The following is a 26,459-nucleotide window of genomic DNA, read 5'->3' on the forward strand; positions in this document are numbered from 1 at the left end:
AAGAAAGGCAGAACGTGGTAACTGGCAAATTTTTCTCTTGCTAAGCATGAGCTCCTCACCATTTTTCTAATGGCCTCCTACCTCCCTACTTCTCCCCTGATGCTTGAAGGATGAGCACTATAGTACAGAACCCTCCAAAAATCTTATTCATGTATCATCTTAGGTCAGGTTCTCTAGAAGCAGAGCCTAAAATGAGCTATTTATTGATAAAATAATTAATTATTGAGGAAATTGTCTCTGGAGAAGAGAAATGAGGGAAGTGGGTAGAAATAGGAGAAAAAAAGCTAAGCAAGGATGTGGTCTTAAAGGACCACTTAGCTTCACCTATCCCATGAGGTACTCTGGAGCATGAATTGCACCACAGAGTTGGCTCTGCCTTGAAGCACACCTATATTACTCATTGATTATAGGCTGCTGGGGGTGTGGTGAAGGTGAAAGTGAAACCTCTTGGTGAAGTAGCAGTTCTTCAGAGAAAGGGATAGCAGTGAGCTATTTAGCAGCCAACCCTGACAGAAACTGGGTAGATGGGTGAACACAGGTAAAAGGGATCTGGGTGGAACCAAACCACATCTGCTGTGTACGTGTGTTTTAGATCTCTGTCCATACCTCTGGGTATCCTGCCTCAGGTGTGAACTCTTCACTCCATTTCCCTGGCCTCACAAAACCGCAGTCTTGAACCAGGCAGCAGCATCCCATTCCCCGCTCAGCCTCTGAGGTAAATCAATCAATTGACTACATTTGTAGGATTCCAGAGAGTTTGCAGTGGGGTGTTGAGCACACAAATTACCCTTCCCTGTAGAATATATTCCTATTCTGGGAATATTTTGTCATTATTTTCCGGTTTTTCTGTTGTGTAAAAAGAAGGGATAAAAAAAATAAAAAAAAAAAAAGAAGTGATAGACAGAATTATTTCTAAACCCCATTCCAGTTAAAAAAAAATTCATTTGCCTAATGATTTTGTTCCAGAAAGAAGTTGTTGTGCTCACATTTCCTCTGGGAATGAATTTCACAAAAGCACTGATTATAAACTAATTCTGGTGTTTTTGACATGAGTCAGACACTAATAAGACTGTGAAAGGGGTTAGCACATGTCAGGGAACTCACTCCCATTTATCTGACCAAGATGCTGTCATCAATAATTGATATTCATTTTCCTGGACAATTGTTAGGGAAGAATTTCTTTAAAATATTAAAGAACTGCAGAGTTGATTCTCAAATCCCTGTTGCAATGACCTGTGGCATGTATTTGCCACACAAAAATTGACAGCCACTGTCATTTCTATTATGGGGTCTTAAGGAATTTGTGGCAGAAACTGAGGCAAGAAACCAAAACCATCACTGAATTGTCCCTTTGTACTGCACTGTCCTCAAATACAAGGTGATATGAAAAAACTCCTGATGTAAATTTTTGAAGGTAGAGCTTCATCTACTGAATACTAGCACTTTGTGTGAATTAAAAACAAAGTACCTATTTAGGCTTATGAAACACTCGCTGAAAAGTGTCTCCTCTGGGTGAACAAATTACAAAAAGGCACTCATTCGTCCTAGATGTAAGACATATAAAGAGGCATAAGACCTAATAACTGAAGTGAAGACCAGATTTGAACCCCCACCCATGCCTTTAACCTGGGACCATTGCACAGCGTACAACTTGCGTGGCAGAATGCAGTGCTCCTGGTTGTAGGAGTCTGATCATTGTGACTTGACTGGTTTCCCACTGTTCAATATGACCTTCCATATTTGTCAAGGCATCAGTCTTACAGAATTGCTGAATGGCACTATGTTTCAAGACACGCCTCAAACATTTCCATAATCTAGAGATTGATGAGAGCTTCCAAGACAAAGAGGTCCGAAAAGATTGTGTTTTGGATACTCTCCCTGCATGTATTTATTCTACGTTCATTTTTATTACCTGGAAAGGCTTGCCTTGGAACTTTGGCATTGGACCAAGGGGCAAGTGTCATTTTGGCTGAGGTTTTAGCATCACTTGTGTAAGTGGTCCAATGTGGAGTTACCATGCTGATCTTTGCAGATCTTTCTGCATGGGACTTTACAATAGTCAAACTAATTACAGAAGAGCCATTAGAAATATATGACATTGAATTATTTTTCTAAGGTTCTTGGAAACTTATCACTGAAAAAAACAAAAACAAACAAACAAAAAACCAAACCCGTTGCTGTCAAGTCAATTCAAACTCATAGCAACCCTATAGGACAGAGAACTACCCCATAGGGTTTCCACGGAGCAGCTGGTGGATTCGAACTGCCCACCTTTTGGTTAGCAGCCGTAGCTCTTAACCACTGTGTCATCAGGGCTCCTATCACTGAAAAAAGCAACTGATAATTCTTCTCCAGCACTGATACCAGTGCAGGGTAATAGCTTTCTGTTTTGACTATCAGTGTTACAGTGGAAAAAGACTGCTTAAAGGAACTCCTTGGCTAGTTACATTAATTACCTGAATAGGAACCATTATTTACATCGGAGACTCAAAGGTTTATGTCTAGAATTTTTAGTAATCGCTGGAGTCGCAGTAGTTACATACTGCAATGATTTGAGGAAAGGGAATGAGGCAGAAAAGGGTGAGAAGAAACAGGAGATGAAAATAGCTTTGCAAAAATTAAGGCTTAATTTTTCTTGCCTGTTTTCTTTTTCCCAATAACACAGAAGCAAATAATAATAATATAAACAACGTCTTCTTAAGATGAAAAGCTAAGAAGCAAATAAATCCCTGCAGGTTTGGGTTGAGAAGGATGTTAAACTGTGTGTACATTAAAAAAAAAAAAAAAAGCAAACTTTGGGGAATTTTTGAGCTAAAAGTGACTACATTTTGTCAAGAAAATGATGATTATAAATTCTTTCTGGTTGAGCAAAGAAGACTATACCATCCATTTGGTTCAAAGAAAACCAGATCATATGGTTTCAGAAAAGAGCTGAGAGTTCATTACCATGGGGGAACTATTTGATAAGTGGAAGGATACTCAAGATTATGCCCTTTCTGAGTGGGCACTTTGAGGGAGAACCGCTACAATCCCCATAGTACCTTTTGGTTAAATCATTCCTATGCTCTCTGCTAAAGGAAGCTATCCCAGTAAACTCCACTCTTTTTATTTATTTATTTTTATCCAATAAATTGCCAGAGAAGTGAAAGTCAACTTTGACATTTACTGGAAAAATTGATTTTTTTTCTATACCATCATGAACCTTCCCCCCACCAAACATCTTTTATTGCATCTTCATTGTGAATCTCATTTGTAATTCATCTCTTGCTTACTCATTTAAGTCACAGCTCTCTGATAAAGAGTATCAACCAGCCTGGAAACATTTTTATAATAGCAGAGGTGGAACGTAAAGGAAATTACTTTTTGTCCTCTGTAAAATACGTTGTTTTTTGAAAGTTTTCCTTATGCTACTTAAGGTTTTGACTTACAAAATTAAAGTTCAATTTTCATTATTCTATAATACAAATTTTGGTCACCCAGAAGAGAAATCTAGTTTTAGTTACATCATACCAATTCAATCATGCAAATTTTGGTCATCCAGAAGAAAAACTGGAGAAAAAACAAAAACTGGCTAAAATGTGGCAAGTACTAGATTTCTGAAAATATGCAGTGTGAGGTGTGAGTAGATGCATGACAAGCACAAACATGAAAAAATTAAGTTGCTCCTGCTGGAGAATTTGAACCTAAGAAAATGTCATTCTTTAAAGGATCCTATGTTTCCTAGCCAGGCATCTGTGATTTTACCACTTGCTCACAAAAAAAAAAAAAAAAAAATTTCTTTAGGCTTGTCACATTAAGTATCCATTAGAGAGAAGAGATGCTTGCTCTTGAAGGACCCCTTTCCTACAAATGATTGGAGAAAAATCTTCAGAGTTCAGGTACAGTTATGGCTGTTTTCTAAGAATTTCATTTTCCTCCAAAAGTGAATGTCTGTCTACTTCATTGGTCTGGAAATTGTACTCCATCTGCAAGATGGATCATTTGGCTTCCTTGTTGGTCCTGGGGGACATGAACACAGCCCAGAGACCTACCAGTAGCTGACTGCCTGGTAAATATTTACTTATCAATTAGCGTGGGTGATAATTTCTTAAGGTAATAAGCATAGATTACATTTAGTGGCTTAGACATAATGTGTTATGAACACAGTATTTTATGTGTAGCTAAAGCAAATGTATATAATTACTAATATGATACCCAGATGTAACCCAGAAATTGTGAATTAGAGAGAGAGAGTTTGAACCAATTGAAGCCATGTATTGCAGTGCACCAGCACCACTTTGCTTAAGGGCTTCAGCAGTATCATACAATTCACCCATACCATGTATTAGAAATTATTTGTTACATTCTCTTCTTCTTCCCCCATTTTCTTCTTCCTCCATAAACTGATTCATTCTATCACTGACGAACATTACTTCTCTCTTGACAAGCATCATAGCATCAGAACTTCAGCTTCTGGAGCTGAGGTGAGTAATCTGTCAGCAGGGACACCATGACAGCCTGGGATGACATGACAAGGAAAGAGGAAGAAATGAATAAACATTAGCAACCATCTGCGTAGGGACCTAGGGAAGGGGAACTAGGTTGTAGTTTTGAAAGCCTATGGTTGAAATGTGTTTTCACAAGGAAATGATAAGGGAGCAATTTTGAACTAATAATTATTTTTATTTTGGTAAAGAAAGGTAAAGAGAAATCAGGTTGAGCTAAAGAGATACACAAATACAGTGCTTCCTTAGGCCTGATAGGTAGCCCGAATGGATTTTCTAGTCCTAAGTCAAACTTACGTATTGACTGCTTGTAGAGAACATAACCCCTCCCACCCCACTCCCTAATGTTTATACTCTGGTATGGTTACTTGCAAGGGGCCCTGGTTGTACAGTGGTTAAAGCACTCGGCTGCTAACTGAAAGGTTTGCAGTTCAAACCCACCAGCTGCTCCAAAGGAAAAAGATGTGGCAGTCTGCTCCCATAAAAGTTATACCCCAGAAACCCCTATGGGGCAGTTCTACTCTGTCCAGTGGGATCACTATGAATCTGAATCAACTCTATGGAAGTGGATTTTTTTGTGGGGGGGATGATTACTTGCAAGCTAGACAAGTTTAGGGTAAATCAGATGTAGAGTAATAAAAGTAAAGCATTTGGGCTAATGAATAATGTCTGCTCTTTGAATTTTGGTCTCCCTGAAAGAGACTAACTTTGTAGCCTAGAGTATAGTTTCCCCTTAGTCTGTCAGCCACAAATGATTATTTTCATTTTTTACTTTCCTCAACTTCCACAATAATGGCAATAATAATAATACCAGAAACAATGATGACAAATATCTGTTGAGTGCTTACTAATGGACCCCTGGTGGTAAGAGCTTGGCTGCTAACCAAAAGGTCAGCAGTTCGACTTCACCAGCTGCTCTTTGGAAACCCTAAGAGGCAGTTCTACTCTGTCCTATAGGGTTGGTATGAGTCGGAATCGACTTCACAGCAATGGTTTTCCTATGTACCAGGCAGTGTACTAAGTGCTTTACCATGCGCCAGTCAGTCAAGAAATACTAGCTAGGCACTGTGCTAGGTGCTGTGGTGAGCTGGGAGAAATGTTCATGCATTATCTCAGTGCAACGGCCTTCTAAGGTTGTCTCTATTGTTATGCTTTATAGAGGAGAAAATTAGTCCTTGAGATAGCAAACAGTACAGAACTGGATTTGAATCTAGGTTTCTACTGACTCCATTCTTAAGAGGTAGTAAGTTTATTGCCTCTCAGGTACTTGCTCTTACCTTTCAACCATACTGTACATGTATCCCTAACCTATATCAGAAGTGCATGCCTTGTATTTCAAAAGTGTTTACTGAATGTATTTACCACATGTCAGGCACTGTGCTGAGTGCTTTAAGTGCCTCAGTATCCTTACCTACTTGTCTGAGGTGGTAAGAGAAAATACAGATGAGGACACTGAGACATAAGGAACTTTCAGTTACTGAAATGACCTGAACTCAAAGGGACCTCCAAATCATCTACCTCAGAGACATAAAGAATGTAGCATGTATATCACCACCTCCCTTCCAGTACCCATGTCAGGCATCACTACTAATCAGTTATGGCACTCTTTTTTCCTGAGACCAGAGGCAGGCTCAGAATCCTGGACTCCAAGTAGCCTGTTGATGGGAATGAGAACCTAACATTAAGAATCATTTTCCCTCTCTGCAGCTTGATCTGCTTATTTTACAGGTGGGAGAGCTGAGACCTAGAGAGGTAATACTTACCAAGATGACACAGTTGACTAGTATTAAAATCTTCTCACTCCCGAGCAAGTGTTTGTTCTAATTTAGACTTTCTTCCTTCATTTTAACATGGTTATACCTCTTGTTTTCTTTAAAATGTATTTTCCCTAATTTCCTCATGAGGGTGGGAGATGGAGAGATGGTGCATAGAAGATGGATGAAAAATGAGTGCATGGAAAATTTGACTAAATATATGTATATCTATATCCATCCATTCATCCGTCTCTATCTCTTTGTAAACATTTCAACCATGTCAATGTATTATATATTTTAAAATTTTAAAAGGTTGTTTATAAGCTTTTTGAAAGTTTAGAAGTGCAGAATATCTCCATAAATGGTATTTTAGAACGCTTTCTTTTAGTTTTTTTTTTCCCCATGCATTTCTATAAAGGACCTATTTTAACAAATTTAGGTTGATTTATGTTTATAACTTTGTCCTGTGATAAAAAATAGAGCTTTAGGAATTTTTTTTGCTATGCCTCTTCCTGAGGTATATAATTGGAGAGCTCACATTTTCTTTTTTGTCATCTAAATCTTTGCTACCCAAAGTGTGGTTCACAGGATGACAGCACCTGAATCACCTGCATCACCTGGTACTTGTTGAAAGTGCAGAATCATGGACCCCATCTCAGACCTACTGAATCCTAATCTACACTCTAACAAGATCCCTGTTGTTGCTGAGTGCTGTTGAGTCAATTCCAACTCATAGCAACCCTGTATTACAGGGTGGAACTGCCCCCATAGGGTTTTCTAGGCTGTAATCTTTATGGGAGCAGATCACCAGGTCTTTCTCCTGAGAAGCTGCTGGGTGGGTTCGAACCACTGACCTTTTGGTTAGCAGCCCAGCACTTAACCATTGAACCTCCTCCCAGGGCTCTTTACAAGATCCCTTGTTGCTGTTGTTGCATGCCAGTGAGTAGATTCTGACTCATACGGTTTTCTAGGCCGTAATCTTTATGGGAGCAGATCACCAGGTCTTTTCTCCCACAAAACCGCTGGTGGGTTCGAACCACTGACCTTATAGTTAGCAGCCGAGCGCTTAACCATTTCACCACCAGAACTCCTTAAAAGATCTCTAGGTGACTCAAAGTCACATTAAAGTTTCAGAAGCACTGGTTTAGATGACATGGGAACTCATATTTTGGCCAAAGGTAGTGTCCTGGGGTGACAAGCTGGAAAAGTACAGTTACAAAAAATCATCCCTGCTATTAGATAGGGCAAATTTAGGTCAGATAAATAATCTTCCATTGCCAAGGAAGTCACAATTGGCATCCAAAACAGCTACAGCAGAGCTCGAGCCAGTGCAGGTCATTATATCAGATTAACAGTGAAGATGATGATGATTATAACAACAATATTTACAACATATTAGGCACAGTACTAAATGCTTTGCATGTATTATTTCAATGCTCACAATAACCCTATCCCCATTTATAGATTAGTTAACTAATTAGCAGATACTCCTTTCTAGCTTGCTTTTCTCTACTCCAGAAGTTGAATGCTGAAAACTACATTTCTCAGATTCCCGTTCAGGGGTTGGGGTCAGGGGGGGGAGCATGCCACTCAGGTGCATCTACTCAAGACCTGGCTGCGTAAGTTAACAACATGCAATGGAACTCATGCTCTGGGAGATTAGATCTTCTGGTCTGTATGAGGTGGAGGTGTGTGGTTCACCTGGGGCAGCTATAATGGAGTATCTGGCATTTAGTGTCAAGGGCCTTAGGTACTAGACTGTAGCTAACTGTGTGGATGGTGTTTTGGCTACACAAAAACCACAGTGTTGTTGGACAATTGTCCTGCCTGTGTTGTCCCTGGCTGTGTAGTGTCCATCACCCCACAGATTCTGGGAGCGCCTTAATATCTTTTAATAAATTCCTTTTTGTTAATCTACCTACAGTGGACTCTTCTGTTCCTGAGTAAGACTCTGCCTGGTAAAGTAATTGAGACCAGTTAAATCACTGAAAACTAAAAAAATGGTGGAGCTAGATTGCCTGTGAGTATTCAGTTTTCCAAAGAAGAAGGTGACATTTGGGATATTACAGAGACTTAAGGTTAATATTTGTAGAATGGCAGTGATGAAGATAAAACTAGTGGCTTAATCTTAAAGGGACCAGTAATTTTTAAGATTAGCTTTGCTGTGACTTCTGGAAATGCTTTTTAACTAAAACAAATGTATCTGTATAGCCAAAGTAAGGCGGAGTGCTAAAGCAATTATTTGGACAGGTCATAAAAGAAGGAATGAAAGGAGAAAAGAGAGGAGGAAGGATATAAGACTTTTGAATGCTCATTTTCTGGCAGAAACTGAATTAGGGACTTTTATCAGCATGAACAAAGACATTCTAACATATGAATTACACAACTTAAAATGGCTGGCAGACAATGGTGGCTAGTGCTCAGGCTGATCAAGGGCAAGAAGAATTTTGATAAAAATAGATTTATTTGGAAGGGGATCCATTTTATTCCATTAAAGATGCATCATAAATGCTAATAAACAATAATAATCTATTATGAACTTTCTGGAAAAAAACAGATCCCATATGAGCCAAAAATATAGCTAGATAATCTCTGTTGGTTCTTATTTATCAAAAGGCATGAACCACCAAGTTGGGACCACACAGAGAACTCCTACTTCTCCTCCTTTCCCCGTTGCCTGCTTACCATGATTGTCCACTTTCTGTTTTCAGCCTCTGGGAACACCAGTGATTGTGGAGAATAAAACACTTCGTCATCTACTTCTTCTGGTTTTCTGGGCAAGCAGTGTAAAAATGTCCAGTCAGAGGCAGCAACTTTAGCAGTCTAAAGAAGAGATGGGGATAAGACCATGTCATATTTGTCTTCTCCAGTATTTAAAAGCACATATGGCCTGCCGTTATATGGCACTAGAAAATGGCCTGGGGTTGGAAACCCTGGTGCCATAATGGTTAAGAGCTACAGCTGCAAACCAAAAGGTCAGCAGTTTGAATCCACCAGGTGCTCCTTGGAAACTCTATGGGGCAGTTCCACTCTGTCAGAGTGTCCTATAGGGTCACTATGAGTTGGAATCGACTTGATGGCAATGGGTTTGGTTTGTTTGTTTGTTTGTTTTTGGTATGGGGGGATGGTTAGAGACCAATACAAAGAGGGAGACAAAGGGGTAGAGTGCGGGTTTTAGCTTAAGGCAGCCCGGGAAAATTTACGTTGTAGTTTCAACTTACAGAACTTAATGTTTGGGGGAGAGGGGCATCACTCCAAGTTAAACCACTAACCCAGACTTCTGGTATTCTGTCTAGTGGGATAGTGGGCATTTCAGTAATGAACTCCACTAGTATAATACGTGGCTGATAGCAAAAGTCACAAATTACACCCCAATATAAAAAAAAAGTTGCTTTTTATAAGATTGTATTATATTTTAAGCTTATCTCTAAATTGTGGTTTTTAGCACTCGAAGCATACTTAGCCATTAGTTAATACAACTTTGGAAAACAGCACTGAGAAAGGAATGCATCAGAGAGGATTATGAGCGCTGTGCACTGGATGTTTCACTCAATGCAAATGTACTAGTTTTCATTTGTTCCAACAGTTAATTCCTGAAAGTTACATTTTCCCAGCTATTAACGTTGTTCTCTTACAGATTCAAAATTACATCCCCTCATGTGTTCTTACCTCACAATTACTGCCTTTGGGCTAAAATTTTATTTTACCTCCCACCCTAACTCTCAGTTCAGAACATTCTGAATTTCTAAAATATGGGCAAAGTGACATAGGAAAGAAGTAACATTTATGCTAGTCATACATGCGTAAGATGACTATTCTTCAAGCCTATAGTCCTAAAGCACTGGAAAAATACCTGGAATTGGTCAAAGTAAATCTAAGGTAAACCAGGGGTAATTTAATAGTTCTCCTTGAGATACAACTATTGGTCTTTATTCATCTGGAACAAAAGAGAGAGAGAGAAACCCAAGAATCAGAGAAGGAACTAGACTACAGGACTAATAGTCTACATGGACTACTGCCTCCTCCACCTTAAGACCAGAAAAACTAGACGGTACCCAGCTACCATTACTGAATGTTCTGATCAGGAACACAATAGATGGATCCTGATAAAAAGGGAGAAAAATGTGGACTAGAACTTCAAATTCTTAAAAAATCCAGACTTACTGGACTTGTTGAGGCTGGAGGAGTCACTTAGACTATGGCCCTGAGTTGCTCTTCAGACCTCCAATTGAAACTGTCCCCTGAAGTCACCTTTAAACTAAGTAACAGTTTAGCCCAAAGAGTAAAGATTGTCACCCTGGAGTATTGTGTTACTTAAAAAAAAAAATTATATAAGACCAAAGGGTCAACAGCTGTAAGGCATAGATGAGAAAGTTGAGGGCAGGGAGATAAGTAAAATGAAGTGAAACAACTAGAACAGAAATAACAAGAATGTTGACACAACGTGAAGAATGTAACCAATGTCACTGATCATTATGTCTAGAAACTGGAATAGGAGTGGGTTTTGCTGTGTATATTTTTCACCAAAAAAAAGAAAAAGTTCTCCTTGGAAAATATATGCCACATTTTTTTTTTATATGACAAGGGATTAGCCATAATGTATAAAATCAAAAAACAAAGAAACCCAATGCCATCGAGTCAAATCTGATTTAGAGCAACCCTATAGTTTCCTATTGGAAACTCTCATTTTATAGCTTCCTATTTTTTTTTTTTTATTGGAAACTCTCATTTCCTATTGGAAACTCATAGGGTCACTATGAGTCGGAATCGATTCAACGGCACTGGGTTTGGGTTATAGGACAGAGTAGAGCTGCCCCGTAGGGTTTCCAAGGAGCAGCTGGTGGATTTGAACTGCCAACCTTTTGGTTAGCAGCCAAGCTCTTAACCACTGTGCCACCAGAGCTCCATAATATATAAAGATCTCCTATAACCAATAAGAAAAAGACAAAAAAAAAAATGGGTAAAGGATATGACTGCAACTTACAGAAAAAGAAATGGAAATAGCCAATAAACATGAAAAGATACTAGTAATAAGGAAAATGAAAAACTTAAAAAGCATGAGATACCATTTTTCCTTCAGATTTACAAAAATTAAAAATATAAACAACTAAGAATGGAGAGAGTGTGGGGAAAGAACTCTAATACACAACTGTGGGATTATAAATGTTTAATCCTTTCTGGATAAGCAATTTAGTAGCATCTCCTGTATTTTAAAAAGTATATATCACTTCACGCAGAAGTTTTTCTTCCAGGGATCTATTCTCCAGTAATACTTGCACAAATAAATATGTATAAGGATGTTCATTGTAGCATGGCTTGTAATTTGGATAATTGAAAATAGCCAAATTTACCAATAGGGAATACTTCAGTAAATTATGGTCTACTCATAACTTTGGAATACTATGCTGCCATTAAAAAGAATGAAAAATATTTAAATAAATAGACAAGAAAAATCTAAGATTTGTTAAGTGGAAAAAATAAGTCACAATAATATGTCTAACGTTGTTAGTTATCCAACATACCATTTATAAGAAATTAATAGTTTTTTTTTTGTGTGTGTGTGTAGGCATCTATATAACTGGACGGCAGCAGGGTTTAGCGGGTTATATATATAGGCAAATACACAGAAAAGGTCTGCAAAAAGAAACATTGAACTGCTAAATAGTGGCTGCCTCTAGGAATAGTCACTCTTAAGGAGGTGGGAAAAACCAAAACCAAACCCATCGCCATTGAGTCAATTCCAACTCATATCAACCTTATAGAACAGAGTAGAACTGCCCCATGGAGTTTCTAAGGAGTGCCTGGTGGATTTGAACTGCCGACCTTTTGTTTAGGAGCCGTAGCTCTTAACCACTACGCCACCAGGGTTTCCTTTATTTTATCAATAAAATATTTATTGTAATTGCTTAATTCCTTTCTCTATCAAAACAGGTTAGTTTCTCTGCCGAAAAAACCCCAGTGCACACCTGACTTTTAGGGTATTCTTCCAGAGCAGTGGTTCTCTAAGTGTGGGCCTGAATCAGCAGCATGGCTTCACCTGGGAACTTGTTAGAAATGCACAGTCTCAGGCTCCATCCCTGAACTACTGAGTCAGAACCCCTGGGGGTGGGGCTCAGCCGTCTGAGCTTTAACAAGCCCTCCAGATGATTCTGATGCATGTTCAAGGTTGACAAGCGCTGGTACACATCTTAATGGAAAGTCTCAGATTAGATGAATTTCCCTGGGAATGACCTGGACGGAGTTAGCAAAACTAAACTGGTCTTTGGGGTCCTTAGAAAATGGACGCAAGGATTTGCCTGAGGAGAATAGTTATGGGGCTTTTCTTAGGGGAAATCAGAAGTAACCTAATCTTTCTAAACACACAGAGTAAAGGATTCCAATCCCTCGATTGTTGTGAGAGGGAGAAGCCAGTTCTCTTTTCAGCCTAGGTTTCAAATTCCTTCATCCAGCACAAAAAGTGTCTTTCCAAAGGACATAGCTAATCTTTGGAAGGAGAGAAATCCTTGGAGTATACAGACAGTGAGTCCTTCATAGGGAATGAAAGGACAGTCTACTCTCCCCAATGTGAATGAGTGATTAGATAGTTCTGGCCTATATGAATGGAATTAATGAACCTTCAGAGAGGCTTCAGTTTGTACCTTCATTGTAACTTGGTAACCTTGGAAAGCCTGGAGCCGCTTTTTCTTTTCCTCTTCTTGTCCCATGCTTATCCAAGTGTCCGTAATTAATACGTTGCCTCCACGCGCCGCTTCCAATGGATCATTTGTCAGAGACAGCCTGGTACCGTTCTAGCATACATAAGTGTGCCAGTTAAACAACTTCGTGGGAGAGAGAAAGGCAAATACAGCATTACAGATAAGGTGCATACCTCTTTGGCATACTGCTCTGCCAACTTGGTTATACTAGGATCCGGCTCATAGCCCTGCAGGGGGAAGAGTTTGTTATTCAGGTAATTTTATTATATATCAGTTTTCTTACATGCATTATTTTCTTTTCAACAAAATTCCCTCCCTCCTTCCCTTTTTGCTCTAAGATGTGTTCCAACCATGTTGAGTAGAATATGATTTTTACATCTAGACTTTCAAACCTTAATAGTGCCTTTGGGAATTTAAAAAGGTAACCAATTGTCCCTTCTTTCTTTATTATCTTTGACATCTTTAATAATAAAGACAAATATTGAGTGTAGTACTTTCTAGCTCTTGGTAGCTAACACCTCTTTTTGTTCCTGTAATAGCTTAAGAGGATTATATACCTAATGCTACAGCTCAGTGCATGTTTGTCTCCAAGTCTTTCCACATGCTGTTTCTTTGGTCAGAAATGCTTTTCCCCACCCAATTCATGTGGATAAGGCTTTCAGGTCTCACTTCAAATGTCCCCTCCTTAGAGAAACCATCCCTGACCACCCCAGTTTAATACTAACTGCCCACATGTTGTTGTTGTTGCTAGGAGCTGTCAAGTCATTTTCGATTCCTAGCAACCCCATGTGTCATGGTGGAACTTCCCCGTAGGGTTTCCTGGGTTGTAATCTTTATGGGAGCAGATTGCCAGGTCTTTCTCTCTCTCTCTCGTGGAGTGGCTAGGTGGGTTCGAACCACCAACCTTTAGGTTAGCAGCAGAGCACTTAACCATTTGAGCCACATGCACATATCTTATTTTTCTGCAATCTACAGAAAGTGTTCTGAGTGCTGGGTGCTTGTTTTGAAGTGGCATTTACACAGCAAGTACACTGTTTTTACTAGGATTATGTGCTTGTTTGGGATGATTTGGTGAGGGCAGAGTTGGGACTTGGGTGAGGCAAGGGAGATGCCTATGGCACAAGACGTAAGGAGACACTCTTTGCATTGTGCAAGCACACAATTCTGTACCCTAGCTACCTCCTGTGCCTTAACCTAGTCTCAACTCTGGGTGAGGGGACATTATGGAGGCAGCTAAAGCCTTTAAGCTTCACAAATAGCCTTCCTGCCTCTATCTTCACCCTCTAATCTGTTCTGTACACGGCAGCAAGAGTTGTTTTCTCTGAGGCCTCTGATGTTTACTACTTCTTTCTTAAGTCAGACCAAAATCCTGATTAAGAGCATTAAGGCTCCCCACCAACATCCCTCGCTTCTGTCTCTTTTAATTCTCCTCAACATCTTGCTGCAGTAAAGCCAATCTTATTGTCATCCCTCTACACCTCTTGCTCTCTTCCACCATCACAGCCCTTCGCTCTTAAATACCTCCCTCCTTGTCCCCACCTGGGCGTCTTCATCAGAACATGCCAGCTCCTTTTTTGTCAGAACTCTGGCCCAGCAGCACTTCCAGACTCTCAAGACCTCTGTCTTGCCAGTTCAAACACCATCATTATCCTTACCTTCCTCTATCTTTCGCATTGTCCTGAATTCTTAGCATTTATTATGAGCTGATTTTTATAAATTCTCAGTGGGACATTGTGGTGGACGCAGTCATGAATAAAGGGTTCTTTCATGAATAAAGGACTTCCTGGGAAAGCTGTGGGAATATGGCCTTTAGCCATCAGCCCTCTTTGGGTACTGCCTCAGCTGCAGAAAGCCATCTCACCCAAGGACACACACTTTTCCAGGACGATCCGTGTCAATGACTGATTGACAGGAGGGTATGAAAAGCTGATCCTCCCCGCCTCCAACTCAGGACAGCTCTGAGTGGCCATGCCAGATCTAGAACTTTCCATATGATCAACTGAGGCTGCTGTTAGGCCTGCATCGCAGTTCAGCTTCTACTTCTGTTTACTCCTGCTTCTATCTCTTCCTTCCCACAGGTGTTGCTCTTCAGGACACACCCTAATAAACATCCTGCACACCAAACTCTGTTTCAGAGTCTACTTCCTGGGAAACCCAACTGCGACAGGCGTGTCCAGGTTTATTAGTTTGAAACTGAGTTTATTTGTTCATGGTCATCTACCATAGTTTCTTCTCTCAATACAAAATTCTTGATGACGGTGGCTGCAGACATTTTAGCAGTTTCATTGTTATTGTGTGTTGTCAGGTTGATTCTGACTCATAGTGACGCCATGTGACAGAGTAGAACTGCCTGATAGGGCTTCCTAGGCAGTAATCTTTATGGGAGCAGATTGCCAGGTCTTTTCTCCCACAGAGCTGCTGGTTGGTTAGAAACATTGGCCTTTCAGTTAGCAGCCGAGTGCTTTAACCTTTGCACCATAGCAGTTTTACCACCGTCAATAGCCATAAATCTGGAGCCTGGTTTGTAAGGGGCTTGAGGGAAGGTAATTAATAAAGGATTGCTAATTAGTAACTAATGCTGTGACCAGTCATACTGGTAAACATAAATGAAGAGACTTGGGTAGTAGCTCAGGTGCCTCCTGCCCTGAAAATGGAACCTTCCATTTTTGAAAGCAGGTTTTATACTCCGTAAGTACAATCATCCTAAGAGAAGGAATCAATAGGTACTTAGATAACCAACAAAAAGATTTGGAAATTAGAAAATCACCCAACCTTGCGTGCATTGGGCCATGACATAGAATGCAGAGAAATTCTTTACTCATAGCTCAGCTTTCAATACTACGTCATTCATTGGCTTTTACATAAATCTTAAAACCACATAGAGAAGGTGATTAGCCCAGTTCAGTCTAAATATTCATTTAGAACAATGTTTACATCATTACCATTGATAGTTTATGGAGCAATTTTACAATCATGGACAAAACTATTTTTTTTCTTCAACATGTAAGTTATTCTTGGTTGAAGAATGGGAATATAGATTAATCATGGCCTTGGAAACTTTTCAGTGTTTCTTAAACTTACAATAAATCTCATAGCTTTGTCTTTAAAGGAAATAGGTCTACTAATAACTGAAGGCATATAAATTGATGGGACTACTTCTGCACAATTAGACTTTCCAGTAGACTTTGAAAAAACTCTTACTCCCACCAAGATTGAACCAAGTTTTAGTACTCTTTATCATTTAAATGAGTTTCTGCATAAGAACAATACTGAAATTACTCTGTGATATTGGATTTTTTTCCCTTCGATGTTAATAAAACTTCTTTGACATGCAATAAAATGTATAGCCCATATATTTCTACCACATAATAAAGCCTTTCCAAAAACATCTTATCTCAAGGAACAACTGTTGTTAATATATGTTTTATCAATAAAAACCAAATATAATAATAGTTTGCATGAAGCCTTTCTTCATGCTAGATTTATAATGAGAATGAGAGCTTCCTTTCCACTAAGTGAAAAAGAGCCACCTTAAGTACATTTGTCAGATCCGACCCTTTATTTCAGTTCACGCTGAATAAAAGGGGAAAATTACCTGGTGTAAGGGTCATCTCTCTGAGTGCCCAAAAGTTTACTATAATAGGTGGTTTCTGATACATGCAGTTGTCTATGCCCGCCATTTCTTCTGTGGCAGGATCCATTGACCCTACTGGTTCAGTGAGAAAGAACCCTGATGACACAATGGTTAAGCACTTTCCTGCTAACTGAAAGGTTGGTGGTTCCAACCCACCCAGCAGCTCCGGGGGGAAAGATCTGATGATCTGCCCCCATAAAGATTACAGCCTGGAAAACACTGTGGGGCACTTCTATTCTATCACATGGGGTCGCTGTGACTTGGAACTGACTTGATGGTGCCCAACAACAACAACAAAGGTTCAATAAGAACATTAGGGATGAGCATTTTTTTCCTGTATATGTGTATATATATATATCGTTTCAACACTTTTTACATGTACAATTCAGTGACATTAATTTTATTCATCATATTGTGCAACCATCACCACTGTTTCCAAATTTTTCCATCACCCTTAACAGAAGCTCAGCCCCCTAAGCAATGATTCCTTCTTTCCCCCTCCTTTTCACCCCTGGTAACCACTAATAAACTATGGTCTCTACACACTTGCCTATTCTAAATATTTCATAGGATATTTGTCCTTTTGTGTCTAACTTATTTCACTCAGCATAATGTTGTCAAGGTTCATCCATGTTGTAGCATGTTTCAGGACTTTGTTCCTCTTAATGACTGAGTAATATTTCCATTGAATGTATATACCAAGATTTGTCTATCCATTCATCTGTTGATGTACATTTAGGTTGTTTCCACCTTTTGGCTATTGTGAATAGTGCTGCAATAAACATTGGTATATGAGTATCTGTTTATGTTCCTGCTTTCAATTTTTGGGGGTATATACCTAGGAGTGAAACTGCTGGGTCATATGGTACTTCTGGAAACACTGGTGGCACAGTGGTTAAGTGCTATGGCTGCTAACCAAAAGGTCAGCAGTTTGAATCCACCAGGTGCTCCTTGGAAACTCTATGGGGCAGTTCTACCCTGCCCTAAAGGGTCGCTATGAGTCGGAATCGACTCGAGGGCAGCAGGTTTTTTTTTTTTTTTGGATGGTACTTCTATGTTTAACTTTTTGAGGAACTGCCAAACTGTTTTCCACGGTAGTTGTACCATTTTACAATCCCACCAGCAATGAATGAGGGTTCTAGTGTCTTCACATTCTCACCAACACCTGTTGTTTTCTGGTTTTGTTTTTTTAATTATCATAGCTATCTTAGTGGGGATAGACTGATGTCTCATTGTTGTTTTGATTTACATTTCCCTAATGACTAATGACACTGAGCTTCTTTCATATGCTTGTTGGCCATTTCCTCTTTGGTGAAATATCTATTCAAGTCCTTTGCCCATTTTTTGATGGGGTTGTTTGTCTTTTTGTTGTTAAGTTGTAGGAGTTCTTTATATATTCTGGATATTAAACCCCTATTGAATACATGGTTCCAAAAATTTTCTCCCAATCTGTAGGTTGTCTCTTCATTGTGTGGATAAAATCCTTTGAGTTTTTAATTTTGATGAAGGCCCATTTACCTGTTTTGTCTTTTGTTGCTCATGCTTTCAGTGTCATACCTAAGAATCCATTGTTAAAAACTAGGTCCTGAAGAATTACCCCTACGTTTATGGTTTTAGCTCTTGCAATTAGGTCCTTGATCTATTTTGCATTAATTTTCATATGTGAGGTATGGGTCCAGTGTCATTCTTTTGTGTGTGGAATCCAGTCGTCCCAGCACCATTAATGAGACTACTCTTTCCCCTTGTCAAAAATCAATTGACCATAGATGTACAGATTCACTTCTAGACAATTCTATTCCATTGGTTAATATGCATATCATTATTTTTTTTTAATAGCTGTACCATACTGCTTTGATTACTATAGCTTTAAGTATGTTTTGAGAATGGGAAGTCTGAGTTCTTCCTACTTAGTTCTTCCTTTTTAAGATTGCTTTGGCTATTCAGGGTATCTTGCAGTTCCATATAAATTTGATGATGGGCTTTTCCATTTCTGCAAAGAAGGCTATTGGAATTTTGATGGGGATTGAACTGAATCTATAGATTGCTTTGAGTAGTGTCAACATTTTAACAATATTAAGTTTTCCAATCCACAAACACAGAGTGTTCTTCCATTTATTTAGGTCTTCTTTAATGTCTTTAGTAATGATTTATAGTTTTTAGCATTCAAGAAGCATTTTGTTTGTTTCAGCAGGATGCAGCAGACAATGCTGTGGTCTATCCAGATGCCCTAAGAGGACGTTTTTTTATGGCTTTTGCTCCATCCTCCCATTTCAGTGTGCTTTTTAACACCTAGCACTTGAAACTCTGCCTTGGAAGGCAGCCCTCTGGCTACCTCTCTACTCCTGTACCGAAAAAACCAAACCCAGTGCCATCGAGTTGATTCCGACTCATAGAGACCCTATAGGACAGAGTAGAACTGCCCCACAGAGTTTCCAAGGAGTGCCTGGCAGATTCGAACCACCGACCCTTTGGTTAGGAGCCATAGCACTTAAACCACTACACCGCCAGGGTTTCCTGTAGTCCTATAAAAAAAAAATTGTAGTCCTGTAGAGAGGTGGAAATGCCAGGGGATTTACCTCCCCTTCCTCTGGTGGCATAGTGGTTAAGGGCTACAGCTACTAACAAAAAGGCCGGCAGTTCGAATCTACCAGGCACTCCTTGGAAACTCTATGGGGCAGTTCTACTCTGTCCTATAGAGTTGCTATGAGTCGGAATCGACTCGACAGCAATGGGTTTGGTTTTGGGGTTTTCCTCTCCCGGTGGATTTTGACTAATGACTGGTTTAGAAGGATGAAAGCCCAGTTTCCTTGCCTCAGGTTGGGACAACTCTGGGGCATAACTTACACTCCAGAGCTCACCTGTGGGATCAGGCTGAAGCTATATTCTGTCGAACTTTGCCTAACATAGCACTCAAGTGAAAAACTCATTCTGGTTTGCCTGGGACTCCCCCAGTTTTAAAACTGAAAGCCCTGCATTCCTGTTCAGCATCACAGCAACATGCAAGCCTCCAATGATAGATGGGTGGTGTCTGTGCATGAGGTACCTTGGCCAGGAATCAAACCCAGGAGTCTCCCGCATGGAAGGTGAGAATCCCTTGGGAGCAGTGCCTTATTAAATCACCTGCACACAAATCCTCAACTTGGGGTCTACTTGTGGGGAACCGTGCCTAAGACATTGGGGGTGAGGGTATATGAAGCATGTATAAGAGACTCAAGGGCTTTTGTATTTACCGATAGATAAATGCAGCTATTAGCCCACATTGTGTAATTGATGTTCCCAGTGGTTGGTAAATAAACATCTCAAACTCAAGAAATAGAAGCAGCAAGGAATTTTTAACCCTCACATATTCAGCTCTGGATGTCTTAGCTTATCACAGGGAAACACAGCAGTGACTACTGAGATTAACAGTAAACACATGCTTGGTCATAAACACACTGGTGCATAATAATCATAAATACAAGAAGAAATTCTTTTTCATCATGAATAAAAGTCATCTCTTAATGAGAGAGTCAGTTCTGTCTTTTACCACAAATCAAAATTTTGTGTTTGAAATGGTTTATATCTAGGGAAATGTTCCCTTCAAAAGACTCCTTATAGGACATTAGTGACCAACTAATAGGGAAAGAATTCAGTAGAGATGGGGTGTTTAAAAGGTTCTGTGGGGATCCTTCAGGACTGCTTCATGTATGAATCTCTTGTAGGGTTAAGTTTTACCATTTAAAAGGCCTATTCATTTAGTAGAGGTCTGGGGTATCTTAACACAGGTTTCTCCTAGGGAGAGCTACGCTTTTTTATTTCAGTGCGTTTATTTTATTTATATATTTTTGTTAATATGTAGCTAAAAACATACATATGTTAAGAAATTCAAACCATATAAAAGTATACAAAATAAAAATAAAGTCTCCCTCCCACCTCTACCCCTGAACCTTCCGGTTCCCCCTCCTTACAGGCAACAACTATTACCAGTTTCTTGTGCATCAAAAAGGTTACTTTGGGCCCAGGAAAGAAGTAATGCATCCTATACATTCTGTGAGATTAGCAGTAGCTAGTATATACATACGTGGGGTTCATCTTCACAGCCGTGTGGGACACAGATTTTAAAAGCCTGAGGGCCTCTGCAGTTGGGTTTTTTTGAAATATTAAGCTGGTGACCTTCATATTGGATTGACATTTTTCTACCAAACTGAAATATTAGAAAAATGACAGCATTTTTCCCATTTGCTGAGAATTCTATGCTGTCTGGATTTCATTGCTTTCTTCAGCCTTTGTGGTGGTAATGCACAAAGATGCCAGTCATCAAATGCTTGAATTCAGGGCATTCAAAGGGATAATTCAGACATTCTTTTAACACAGACTCACAGAATGAAAGGCATCAGCCAAGACTATCTCTCTTATTGTAGAGATGAAAAATTGGGCACTCAAGAAGCCAGTTAGCTATTTAGTAGCAGGGCTGGCAACATATCCTAAAATTTTGGCCCAATCTGTGCTATAAGTGGAAGAGAGCTTTGCTTTCACTGAGTAAAAGCATCTGGGGGTGATTTAAGAGGGGATTAGATAACGTGGAGAAATTGGAACCTTTGTATATCACTGGTGGGAATGTAAATTGGTACAGCCACTGTGGAAAACAGTTCGCTGGTTCCTCAAAAAGTTAAACATAGAATTATCATATAATACTGCAATTCCACTCCCAGATATACCCTAAAGAATGAAAACCAGGTACTCAAAAGAATACATGAACACACGTTCATAGTGGCACTATTCACAATAGCCAAAAGATAGAAAGAGCTCAGATGTCCATTGACAGATGAATGTATAAGCAAATTGTGGTATATACACACAGTGGAATATTACTTGGCCATAAAAAGAAGTACGGATGCATGCTATAACATGGATGAACCTCAAAACATTATGCTAAGTGAAAGAAGCCAGACAGAGAAGGCCACATATTCTATGATTCCATTTATATGAAGCATCCAGAAGTAAAATTTTTTTTTTATCCAGAAGAGGTAAATCCATAGAGACAAGAGAAATTGCTGGTTGCCAGGGCCTGAAAGGAAAAGGGAACGTGAGTGACTGCTTAATGGGTACAGGTTTTCATTTTGAACGATAGAAATATTTTGGAACTATATAGAGGTGGTGGTTGAACAACATTGTGAATGTACCAAATACCACTGAATTGCTCACTTTAAATATTAATTTTATGTTATGTGAATTTCACCTCAGTAAAAATAAGTGGGAGATTGTTTCATGGCAGAAGGTTTCGCTACCTTTGGAGTAGCCGCCTGAAGGTGCATCCCGAATTTCGCTGCACTCATCATGATGGAGTGTAGGATGTTGTTCCCATCCCCAATCCAGCTGAGGGTAAGGCCTTTCAGAGAGCCGTAGTGTTCCTGGAGGGCAAGGGATGAAGGAGATTAAACCCGGGAGGAAATCCACTTATGTGCAACAATTACTAGAGTTAAACATTTTCACCTCAATTTTAATGTATTCTTGGAATGAATAAACTACTAATTTTTCTTGCATTATACAGAGAAAATTAAAAAATATGAACGTACAATCACAAAAACAATAGCAGAATGACCCAACATCTTAAACCAAGACGTTGTATGAACTCATATGGAGACTCATGTTTTCATAAATTTCAAATTTGAATCTTCATTTTCTTCATTTACTTAACAAGTTGACTATCATCAATGTCCAGACACTTTTCTTAGCCATGGCAACAAAACAATGAACAAAGGAGATAAAAATCACTGCCCTTATGTTACAGAGTTTACATTCTTTGGTATAAGAAATGGGAGATAAAATGTGCCTGGAACAGTGTAACATGGTAGTGCTGAATATGTTCCCATTTATATAAAGTTTATAAACATGCACAGTAATACTCTCGATTGGTTATGGACATAAATGTGTGCAGTAAAAGTACAAATACATGCTTGAGAATTATAAATTAAACTATCAGGATAATAATTTCTTGGTGGCAGGAAATGGGGTCAGGGAGAGTTACATAGTGGGCTTCAACTCCATTTGTAATGTTTTATTTAGAAACAGCAAAAGATTCTAAAGTAATTATTCCATCATGTTAAAAAAAAAAAGTAATTATTCCATCATGTTAAGATGTGACAAAACTGTGTATACCTACTCCTCACTTATAGGCCATCTCATTATCCGACATTTCACTTTCATGACAATAGTGAAAAATCTACTATCTGTTTTGTGTATTAACGATGTATGTGTCTGGCAGTAACAAACGCTGAGGTGCAAAGCAAGAGTAACACTAGCTGTGATGGTTAAGATTATGTGTCAACTTGGCTGGGCAGTGGTTTGGCAGTTATGTAATGACACAATTTGGCACTTATGTAATGATGTAGTCATCCTCCATTTTGTGATCTGATGTGGTCATCCTCCATTTTTGCATAATGCCAATTTTCACATAACGACCTGGTCTTTGGAACCTAACCATGTCGATAAGTGAGGAGTGGGTGTAATGGGTACATGGGTGTTTAATTTGTTTTGAAGTATTTTTAGGTTCGATATATTTTATAATTTTTTTAACAAAAACAGAAAGCTTAAGCAATTTGGAGATCACAGAACTACAAGGTGGCTAAGCTAGGATTTAAATCCAGATCCATTTGATTTAGAGCCATACTCTTAATAAGCTGCTATTTATTCATTCAGCTCTTACTTTGAGTACCTCCTATAATGAAGGCATTGTGCAAGGCCCTGCAGGGGCACTATGACAAATAAGACAGCTCATTTTCTCACAATAAATTTATAATCTAGTAACGATAAAGCCCTGGGGGAAGTACTAAATTATCTGGTGTATATGTAAAGCCACACCTGCAAAGAGCCACTTGGCATGTGACATTGTTGTATCATCCTCTCTGGATTGGATTGTATCCTCATTTCCAAAGAGCTTCATTTTCAGTTTAATCTCACATTTATATGTGTGTAGCTTATTCAAATGGGGAGAAAGATGGACCTATTCAGCTTACCCTGTCTCCCCAGAATCTTTTACAGACACGGAAACCAGGGTTGTTAGGATTCCTTATGGCTAGGCTATACAGATTGGCTGTAGCAAAGCAAACAAAGTAAATCTTTCAAAATTACTCAAGTTCCTAATTTGGGGGGATATGGCTAAAGTCGAGCCTCAATTCTATAAATTCTGTATATTCTTAACCCTAGTCTTAAATTACCACTTTATTAAAATGATAGAAAGTGCCCTTCTCCCCCAAAAGTGACTTAGTAATCGACAATTTTGAATATCCAAAGTACACTCCACTAGTCTTCACCTCCAAGCCACAGACCCTGATGTATGTAAGATTACATAAGCCTTTTCCATTCTGTATGCGCCAACATTCCGTAGTCATCTATTGTGTTAAATATGGCATGAAAACACAAAGTGATTGAAAGAACAGGGGATGAGAGAGGGGCTAAAAGGAGTTGGGATCAGAACTGAGAGCAGGAGGACCTTATAGTCTATTTTAAACAATGCCCTGTTTTCCCTGGATACCTAGAATGTACACATATGCTATAATTCTTTGTCGAGATGACATTTGAAAAAACACCAATACCATCATTTAAGTAAGTGGTTCCATTTAAAGCTAGTCAGAAGCTATTTGCTGATTTTGCTCTTATGTAAGACAAAGAAATCAGCCAACCTGGAGTGTGAGGTAATCAGCCAGGATCTGAATAGGATGGTACAAATCTGACAGCCCATTGATGATTGGGATGGATGCTTCTTTAGCCAGGATGTCCAGATCCGACTGTTTGTACACTCGTGCCAACACTGCATCTGTCATGCTAGACAACACTCTATGAAAAATGAAGAAAAGAATATATAAGTTAATTATGCTTTATAATTCCTTCTTTAATGTTGGATCTTAAACAGTAATGAGAAATGTTAACAAATTAGAATTTTTACTGAGTTACCATTTATCTATCAATATGACAGATTTAAAAGTGAATATTTAACATGTAGTCATGAAAGCAAGATATTATTCCACCCATGTTTTATCCAGAGATTTTACTATTTTTTGCCGAGATGAGAAATAAATTGTGGGCCCAGCAGACATGATGATGAATGATACTTGATAAACAGAAGTTGGTTCAGTTAAAAGAGACAAGACCAAAAATGAGATAGAGAAACATTAACGACCTGACATGTGACTAATTTTCTTTTACATCATCTCGCAGAAGAACATACATTTTCACTGTAAAATTCAACGTACCAGTGTGGCAGCCATGGGAGGGCACCACCCAGGCCCCTCTTCAACGAGAGCCTGCCTGAAATAGTGCCTTTAGCTGACAGCCTCCAGCCATAGCACCTTGAGGGTCTCCCACAGCATTCCTGCCCAGTCCACGCTCTCCTAAGCTGCTCTCAAGCATTGACTGAGCACTGCAGGGGTCCTAGAACTAGAACATTCCTGCCTGATGTGAGACTTCTCTGATGGGCAGTCTTTGCTTTAGAGCTCTCCATCAGCCTGGCTGAGACTTTCTCAGAGCTGCACTGAAGTCCAAAGTTCTTCCTCTCTCATTCTCCTTCCTTTCCCCTCTCCTTTCACAGGGAGCAGACTTGAATCCCATTCTAAAGGCTCCCCCTGCCTACTCCTGCTTCCTTGCTCCTTAATCCTTCACAGGTGTTTCCCTCAATAAACCTCTAGAACTTTAATCCCGTCTTGGAGTCTGTTTCTTAGTGGACCTGAACAGACACAGCCATCAATAAACTCTGGTATAGGCTGAGCCTGAGAAAACATTCCCACTCTTATCCCTTTAATCTACATAGCTGTCAACATCTTTGAAAAAAATCAGCAACTGCTTCCTACCATACAACACAAAAGAATTCACCAGGGAAGGAAGACAAATCAAATCATGGCCACACATTCAAACAACATGCAGAAAGATGGGTATTATTATGCTCACTCTATAGGTGAAGGGCCTGAAGCTCAGAGAGGTTAAATGACTTGCCTGAGGCCACACACCTAATTAAGCTGGAGGAGCTTATGTTCAAACCAAAATCTGTTTAACTCAAAAGTCCATGTTCTTGCCCTTTGGAGAGTGGCATCTGGGGTCTTAAACGCTACCAAGCGGCCATCTAAGATGCATCAATTGGTCTCAACCCACCTGGAGCAAAGGACAATGCAGAACACCAAGGACACAAGGTAATTATGAGCCCAAGAGACACAAAGGGCCACATGAACCAGCGACTAAATCACCCTGAGACCAGAAGAACTAGATGGTGCCCGGCTACAACCGATGACTGTCCTGACAGGGAACACAACAGAGAACCCCTGAGGGAGCAGGAGAGCAATGGGATGCAGACCCCAAATTCTCATAAAAAGGCCAGACTTAATGGTCTGGTCTGACTGAGACTAGAAGGACCCCGGTGGTCATGGCCCCCAGGCCCTCTGTTGGCCCAGGACAGGAACCATTCCCAAAGCCAACTCTTCAGACATGGATTGGACTGGACAATGGGTTGGAGAGGGATGCTGGTGAGGAGTGAGCTTCTTGGATCAGGTGGACACTTGAGACTATGTTGGCATCTCCTGCCTGGAGGGGAAATGAGAGGGTGGAGGGGGTTGGAAGCTGGCGAAATGGACACAAAAAGAGAGAGTGGAGGGAGCGAGCAGGCTGTCTCATTAGGGGGAGAGTAATTGGGAGTGTGTAGCAAGGTGTGTATGGGTTTTTGTGTGAGAGATTGACTTGATCTGTAAACTTGCACTTAAAGCACAATAAAAATTATATTTAAAAAAAGTCCATGTTCTTGACATTATAACACATTGCCTCAAACCCACATATAATAAAATTCTGGAAGGGAAGTCTCAGATCTAAATTTTAAAGTCTCTCCATATGTCAGAGTGATGTTGGTCCCTCAGCTCAAGCTAAAATGGTT

General features: G+C 39.6%; 1 protein-coding gene across 1 annotated transcript in view; it reads right to left on the reverse strand.

The window, feature by feature from the left end:
* Positions 1–4,437: 4,437 nt before the first annotated feature.
* OTC (ornithine transcarbamylase) overlaps positions 4,438–26,459 on the reverse strand; it is a 78,211-nt gene continuing 56,189 nt past the window's right edge. Inside the window, exons 5-10 of the mRNA XM_049873452.1 lie at positions 24,229–24,382; positions 21,835–21,957; positions 13,107–13,160; positions 12,877–13,026; positions 8,924–9,061; positions 4,438–4,497 (exon numbers count right to left, since the gene is read on the reverse strand). Coding sequence (XP_049729409.1) covers positions 4,438–4,497; positions 8,924–9,061; positions 12,877–13,026; positions 13,107–13,160; positions 21,835–21,957; positions 24,229–24,382 — 679 coding nt within the window. The remainder of the gene's footprint in view (positions 4,498–8,923; positions 9,062–12,876; positions 13,027–13,106; positions 13,161–21,834; positions 21,958–24,228; positions 24,383–26,459) is intronic.

Source organism: Elephas maximus, chromosome X (genome assembly GCF_024166365.1).
Source record: "Elephas maximus indicus isolate mEleMax1 chromosome X, mEleMax1 primary haplotype, whole genome shotgun sequence".
NCBI lineage: Eukaryota > Metazoa > Chordata > Mammalia > Proboscidea > Elephantidae > Elephas > Elephas maximus.